The sequence below is a fragment of the Ranitomeya variabilis genome, chromosome 4 (assembly GCF_051348905.1).
Source record: "Ranitomeya variabilis isolate aRanVar5 chromosome 4, aRanVar5.hap1, whole genome shotgun sequence".
Taxonomy (NCBI): Eukaryota; Metazoa; Chordata; class Amphibia; order Anura; family Dendrobatidae; genus Ranitomeya; species Ranitomeya variabilis.
Genome location: NC_135235.1, coordinates 312,240,131 through 312,247,734, shown reverse-complemented (window position 1 = coordinate 312,247,734; position 7,604 = coordinate 312,240,131). Strand labels below are relative to the sequence as shown.

Here is a 7,604-nt window from a genome sequence, read left to right as displayed (position 1 = left end):
TATTGCATACAAATGAGGCTGGATAATGGGAGCCTCGCATACATTGGAGCATCTTATATACCGCATATGGTTTGGATTACTCCAAGGATATATAGAAGGATCTATATAAGGATATATAGTCCCATTTACTGCCACTGCATTAAATAAGATTCCTCCAGTTTCCCTTTAATGAGTGGCTGGGTTAATGCTTCACTTTAGCCCAGCTCCTGGCTGCCTCTCCCTATATTACTTCTCCAGGATTATGGGCAGCACTCAGACATGCAGAGGTCCTGAACTCAATTAAAATGACTTCTAATTATGGGACAGAAGTGGACCAAAGCATTGGCAAATATAGCAAATACCCAGGGAGAAAGTAAAAGTGGCTACCTTATTACTGGTGCACTTTGTATACAAAGCATCTGTCACTTTATTTATATTTTTTTTAGCTATTTTTCATTTCTTGAACAAAAATAAACACTCCATTTCTTGAAAAAATAAATAAATAAACACTCCATAAGCTGTGTGCAGATGATCAGTTTTTATTCAGTGCTAAAAAACAATCAATCCATTGCCCTTATGTATATTAATTATTAATGACTCCACAGTGTGCAGGTCCTCAGTCAGCCATCAGTCAGGACTCAGCATCGCCTCCTTCTCACCCTCAGGAAATAGTCACTGTAGAGACTGACAAGATTCGTTGTGTTTCTTACTTGTCAATATTGGGCTGCAAAGTTTTCAGCGCGATGATTACAGATAAGAGTCATATTAACCTGTGCCACAAAGATAAGAAGGGGCAGTGCAGTGATCAGCACTTGGCATTAATAATGTGTAGGAAAAGGGCTTTGTTCTAGAAGTTATACAGAAGCTATACAGATAGGATGTTTTATGCTTTACTCCAACTATCAGCAGGAAAGATCAGAACAACTTTTGTCGCACTGCAAAACACAGTTATCAAAAAAGCACTGAAAAATAATAATATAAGAAGACGAAATTAGATAGATAATAGATAAAATATAGATAAATAATAGATAATACATAATAGATAGATAATGATAGATATATAATAGATAATACATAATAGATAATAGATAGATAGTAGATAGATAGATAGATAATAAATAGATGATAGATAGATGATAGATAATAGATAAAAGATAGATAGACAATAGATAGATAGATAGATAGATAGATAGATAGATAGATAGATAATTAATAGATGATAGATAATAGATAAAAGATAGATAATAGATAGATGATAGATAGATAGATAGATAGATAGATAGATAGATAGATAGATAGATAGATAGATAGATAATAGATTGGGCTGGTATCTTCAAGGGGATGATTAGGATAAACTGACGTTGGTGGTGTGCCCCAATAGACACACATACACGCACACAAATATATATATATATATATATATATATATATATATATATATATATATAACTTTTATATATATATATATATATATATACATATATATATATACACTCACATTTATATATGCATATATGAACACACATATAGTTTATATATACATACATATGAATACACATTTTTATATACTTACATATGCACATTTTCATGCATGTTAATACATACTAATACATACTTATATACACATATATTTATATGTATGCACATACATTTATATATGTATATATAAACACATTTAATATATATATATATATATATATATATATATATATATATATATATATATATATATATTCCATAATTGTGTAGAAAAATCAGGGAGTTCTCATAATGAGTGCACCAATCAGATTATTTTGTTGTAGCACATACATACAAAACTAACAAATGCAAATATGCATACACAAACTGGCATAAGTATTTAAATGTACGCATCTGTATGTTTGTATATATATATAGACACACATAGACATACACAGCCCTCACACACACATCAGCCCAATATATACACAAATACACATTATTTCGTTGAAGAGGAAAATCCCCTGTAGTGTTTCTGGTTTAATAAGCGGATAAAACAGAAAACCCGCCATGTCTCCTCTCTCCATAATCCTGCACCCATCAGTGTGACTGTAGGCAGCGGCCGGAGTGTCTCCTTGTCCTGCGGCATTGTCGCACGCAGCAGAGCCGCAGCAGTGTGCGCTGGCTGTACGGAGCGCTGCCCCCGGGGTGATCGCTGCCCCCGGGGGTGATGGCTGCGTTGTGCGTCCTGTATTCCTAGAGTAAGGAAGCAGTGGGATCAGGGCACAGCTCACACATTGTCCACTCGTGTTTTCTGTCACCACTCTGCGGCTGCACACACATACAGTGGACCGTCCTGCTCAGTGTAATAAATATACAGTTTGCACTAGTTTGTAGGGCTGAGCATATGTGTCCCATCCACTGAGGACCTATGGGTTGTGGTGGGTTAGGTGTGACTTGTGTACTTTGTGTGTTTGTTGTTTGCTTTGTGTAATGTTTTTTATGATTGTTAGATTCTGCACATTTTTCTATTCTATGTATTGTATGCGCGTTTTCTTTTTCTTTTTGTTTTGTTCTTACTGATTTGTGTATTTTTCTGTGTTCTCTTTATAGTCAGGTGCTATAATACTGTATTGGTTGACTCCTATTATTACCACATCATAATACAGATCTCTGTTCTGTCCTATGTGTTATTGGGAATATTCCTTTATCTTGCTTTACTGACTGTTTCGTTGCATAGTTTTATGTGTCATTGACTGGTATTGCATGTGTTGTGTTCTGTGTTTTCTTTTACTTGATGTTTTTACATCATACGTTCTGAGTTATATGCTGTGTTCTGTTGTGTGTATTTCTATGATTTGCTGTATGCTCTGTGTCACTGATTGTGCTCTGTTCTGTGTTTTATGTGTTGTGTTGTGGTGTGTTCTGTGTTTCATTTTTTGCAAAATGTTTTTACATCATACATTCTGTGTTGTATGCTGTGTTCTGTTGTGTGTGATTTATATGATTTGTTGTATGCTCTGTGTCACCGATTGTACTGTGTTTTGTGTTACAGTTTGGGTGTTGTATTGTGTGGTGTCATGGTGTGCTCTGTGTTTGCTTTTTATTTTTTGGCAGAATGTTTACATCATGCATTGTGTGTTGTATGCTGTGTTCTGTTGTGTGTGTGTGTGTTTTATATGACTTTCACTATGGTATATATCACTGCTTGCACACTGTTCTTCTGTATTTGGTTTTCTGCTGTGCTTTCTTTTGATATGTTATTTATTATGTGATAAATTCTGTGCTCTCTTTCATTGATTTTATTTTAAGCCGTGATCTATTTTGCTTTCTGTTGTGTGATTTATGTAATTGATTACATGTGATGTTTTTCTGTTTAGCACTCTATGGTCTTATAATATATTATAATGCTGTTCTATAATAATTCTATATATTTCTTCCTTGCTCTGTATACCCAGCCTATGCCTATGGCTTGCCTTTCTCTCTAGTATTTGCAGTCACTGTGCACACAGTTGCGCTCTATGACAGATATGCATTTGTTACATAAGGCTGAACAGTCTTTGCAGCAGATGAAAAGCATGGCTTATTTGCTTCTCTAGTAACCACAATAGTAAATTATTACTATTTACTTTGTAGTTAATTCTGGACTGTCCAAAAGGAAAAAATTAAGTGTAAATTCTATTGTTGCTTCACTAGAATAATTCTAGTATCTACAGGTGCAAGTGATTGCTGCTATACAGTCTCCTGGGGCACAACACCAATGTCAGTATATCCTAATCATCCCTGGATGATACTGACCCAAATAATCTATCTATCTATCTATCTATCTATCTATCTATCTATCTATCTATGTATTACCTTTCTATCTATTATCTATCATCTATCTATCTATTATCTATCATCTATCTATCTATTACCTATCTATCTAGTATCTATCTATCTATCTATCTAGCTATCTATCATCTATCTATCTATTACCTATCTGTCTATCATCTATCATCTATCTATCTATTATTTATCTATTATCTATGTATCTATCAATCATCTATCATTTATGTATCAATCTATCAATTTGTCTATCTATCTATTATCTATCTATCTATTATCTATCTATCATCTATCCATTTATTTATTTATCTATTTTTCTATCAATTTATCTAGCTATTATATATTTATCTATTATCTATCTATCTATCTATCTATCTATCTATCTAGCTATCCATTTATTTATCTATTATTCTATCTATCAATTTATCTAGCAATTATATATTTATCTATTATCTATGTATGTATCTATTATCGATCTATTATCTATCTATGTATCTATTTATCTATCTATCATCTATCTACCTATCAATTTTTCTATCTATTATCTATCATCTATCTATCTATCTATCTATCTATCTATCTATCTATCTATCTATCTATCTATCTATCTATCCTATTAGTACAGTCAGTATACTAGCACTCTGTTAGATTAATCTGTCAGAGATAGTGGAATAAATTTTATGAATCTTTAATATATTGAATTATGACATAATAATTCCATTTCCCCATTCTACACAACTATAACATTGCAGTATTTTACCTGTCGGAATCATAAATTGCGGCAGATTTCTTATGTGTTTCTTGTAAATCCATATATGTTTGTATATTAAACATTGCACTTGGATGAGATCCCTGAGGAGTAAGAACATTTGTACAAGGCCCATCAGGGGAAGCAGCTGATATTGCGCAGCTCTATACTGGCTCACACTATAGGTGACAGCTAATCATCTGGACTTCACAATCTGTCCCTCCCTGGTAGTGTTACTGGAAGACCTATAGAGTGACCTTGACCTTGGCTGCAGGTCCTACCCCTAGTAATGGACTAATAGAGGATCATAAATTAACAGAGCAATGTACAGAAATGTCTGATTTCTGCATTGTATGCAAGGAATAGGTGATGGGGGATGGGGATATATAAGCACATAGTGCAACATACATGAGTGACAGTTCCATAATAGATGTGAAGGACTTACCTATGACAACCCCGCACATGCCAGTCATCAGTCCCAGACAGTGAAGGGAGAGAGAGGGAGGAAGGAGCATCGGATCCATAGCATCCAGGGCAGACAGAAAACATCAGCACACATAGTTTATTGCTAGAATAATAACCCTGTAACAATAAAACAAGGGTCAGAGCTACCCACCCTGCATTCAGTGCCAGTGATGGATGAAACATCATGGCTTGTGCTGTGCAGCCCCCTGGCAGAGAAGGGGTTAAGGATCGGTGCCCCCTTCACCTCCTTCTTCTTCCAGTAACCGAGAGGTTCCTTGTTTCCTATGGAGCATCGGTATTATATTATTATACATAAAGAATGGTCAAAGGTAAAAGATTGGCTGTAGGTAAAAACACAGACATGTCAATATACAAAGTGAAGAAAAAAGACAAAATGTGACAATTGCATAACATATCATTGGCTATAAATACTAAAAAATAAATTAAATATTGATCATATAAAATTATAGTAAAGTTGTTATAAGCATTAGAAATAAATCCCATAGAGCAAACATCTTCCTAGTGACTGGTACCTGGCTCCACAAACATGCCCAATCCAGGGGCCAATTGCACTGGGTAAGATGTGATTTTTCTTAAAGAGGCAGTACAGAGCTGGAGCTAGAGAGCAGGGAGGGAGAGCCGAGGGGGGAGATAAGTGATCTGAAGAGGACAAAAAAAAAAACCTGATGATGATGATGATTACACTGGAAACTTTCTTAGTCCTGGCGAGGGTGTCAGATTGAATGCTCTGTGCGCATGTGCAAAGGTGTCCAAACTGACAATGCTTATGAGATGAAGATAGTGTGTAGCTTGCTTCTGGGCTCAAGGAGGAGAAGAGAAATCTACGAGCCGACAAGATGAGATCCAAGGCGAGGGCGCGGAAACTGGCCAAAAGTAAGCAGCTTTGTGTTTGTCTCCTGTGCACCCCGGTGATCCAGTGATCCCTTCCCTGCTGCCTGTGGATCCCTGCAGACAGATGAGCCGGTGCAGGGAGCTGAGGCTGCTACCTAGCTGGTGTCCCCCTGTGCAGAGCAGGGCCAGCCACCTCTCCCCATCCCCAGCCCTGGGCGCCGAGCTGCCCCTGCTCCTCCACTTCCAGCCTGGGACCCTGAAAATGGCAAAGAAGGAAACTTAACGAAAAGTTGACGAGAGGGAGAGCAACTTTTTTTTTTCTTCCTTTATTGAATCCTTCCAAGTGTTGTGAAATTATATTCCTGGCTGTAGAAATAGTGGGCGCTAGAGGGCTGCCCAGGACATAAAGAAGAGAGGGAGCAGCTCCAGCAGACTCCATGTACAGAGAGGGGAGCAGGCAGCAGCCAAACCAGGGCCAACCAGCCAGGGATCCCGGATCCAGCACTGGATTCTCTCTGGATCTCAGTCTGCCTTGTTCTGTGTGCATTGGATGCTGTAGGATGGGGTGGGGGAGGTGGTGGGGCTGGGGGTGCACTGTAATCCTGTAATGTGTGCACTCGAGTCCTATGGCTGCATTCACACTGGACGAGTAGTGTGGCCCCGACTAGGAGCCGACATTAGGGTCCCTATTATTCCACTGCTTGTGGCTGGAGTTGGGGATTACTGCACAATTCTCTGCTGTCACATGTCATTTACTTTCAGTTTCAATGTGCTTTCTTGTGTTCACTAGTCAGATATTCACTGATTGCTGCAAGGAAGGGAAGTACTGGCATTGGAGATCACTTTGGTTCTAATTGTCATATTTTTCATTTTTTTAAATGGTAATTAGTACTTTTAAATTATGTTTTATATTTGTTCTTATGATGCCATTTATGAATAGTAAAGATATTTCTCATATCAGTGTATATAGTCCCAGGTGAGGTTTAATTTATATATATATATACATATATATATATATATATATATATATATATATATATATACACTATATCTACATCTATTTCTATTTATATCTATATCTCTCTCTACATATATATCTATATATATATAATCTATATATTTCTATATCTATTTCTATCTCTATATCTATCTATCTATCTATCTATCTATCTATCTATCTATCTATCTATCTATCTATCTATCTATCTATCTATCTATCTATCTTTTTAACTTTTGTCCATTGTAGATAGAAAGTGCAGCTATGAAGTGCTTTTGCACTAATACACAGGGATCTGTATGCAGCTGCTGTATTATACAGGAATGCTCGCAGTTCAGTAACACATTAACCTGCTCACTTCATTTGCACTACCAGTTATTACAGGGCGCAGCTGTTAGGAGAGGGGAGCTGTAATCAATGGTCAGCTCCAGGGCCCAGTAGGACTATTGCATGAAATAAAATGCTAAAATAATAGGAAATAATATGACTCCTATCAATGACCTATATAAATGGCACAAAATTAATTAGATCTTTTTTTAAAAAAAGACCTTTCTTTATTTTATTTAAAATAATCAATTTGGAAATATTACAAAAGTGTATTTTAAAAGTTTTGCTGCACTATGAGCTACTTTCGTAATATAATTATTATTTATTATTATTATTATGCAGATTATTGCAGACAGGTTTTGGCATTTTTCCTGTGTATCCCACAATTGCCCAGGGAATGCTGAAGGCGCCGTGGAAGTGTCACCATTTGGTGCATGTATTTGGAGCAGT

At 36.3% G+C, this 7,604-nt stretch overlaps 2 protein-coding genes across 14 annotated transcripts in view; one reads left to right on the top strand and one right to left on the bottom strand.

Annotated features, from left to right (window-relative positions):
• Positions 1-502: 502 nt before the first annotated feature.
• LOC143764637 (uncharacterized) lies at positions 503-6,383 on the bottom strand. Of its 7 annotated transcripts, XM_077250432.1 has the most exons (5): positions 5,512-6,383; positions 5,223-5,260; positions 4,959-5,095; positions 4,526-4,617; positions 1,904-2,193 (listed from the first exon to the last, which is right to left on the bottom strand). In XM_077250432.1, the coding sequence occupies exons 1-5, from the start codon at positions 5,525-5,527 to the stop codon at positions 1,937-1,939; spliced, it is 540 nt and encodes a 179-aa protein (XP_077106547.1). In that variant the 5' UTR covers positions 5,528-6,383; the 3' UTR covers positions 1,904-1,936. The 7 variants fall into 7 exon arrangements, 3 of the variants coding, with proteins under 3 accessions (XP_077106549.1, XP_077106548.1, XP_077106547.1); XR_013213241.1 differs by lacking the exon at positions 1,904-2,193 and adding an exon at positions 503-749 and having other exon boundaries at positions 4,959-5,260; positions 5,512-6,377; XM_077250434.1 differs by lacking the exons at positions 1,904-2,193; positions 4,959-5,095 and adding an exon at positions 503-749 and having other exon boundaries at positions 5,130-5,260; positions 5,512-6,376.
• PRDM16 (PR/SET domain 16) overlaps positions 5,747-7,604 on the top strand; it is an 868,945-nt gene continuing 867,087 nt past the window's right edge. For all 7 annotated transcript variants that reach the window (XM_077250426.1, XM_077250425.1, XM_077250424.1 and 4 more), the window contains exon 1: positions 5,747-5,872. In XM_077250426.1, the coding sequence (XP_077106541.1) occupies positions 5,836-5,872 (37 nt within the window). In that variant the 5' untranslated portion in view covers positions 5,747-5,835. The remainder of the gene's footprint in view (positions 5,873-7,604) is intronic.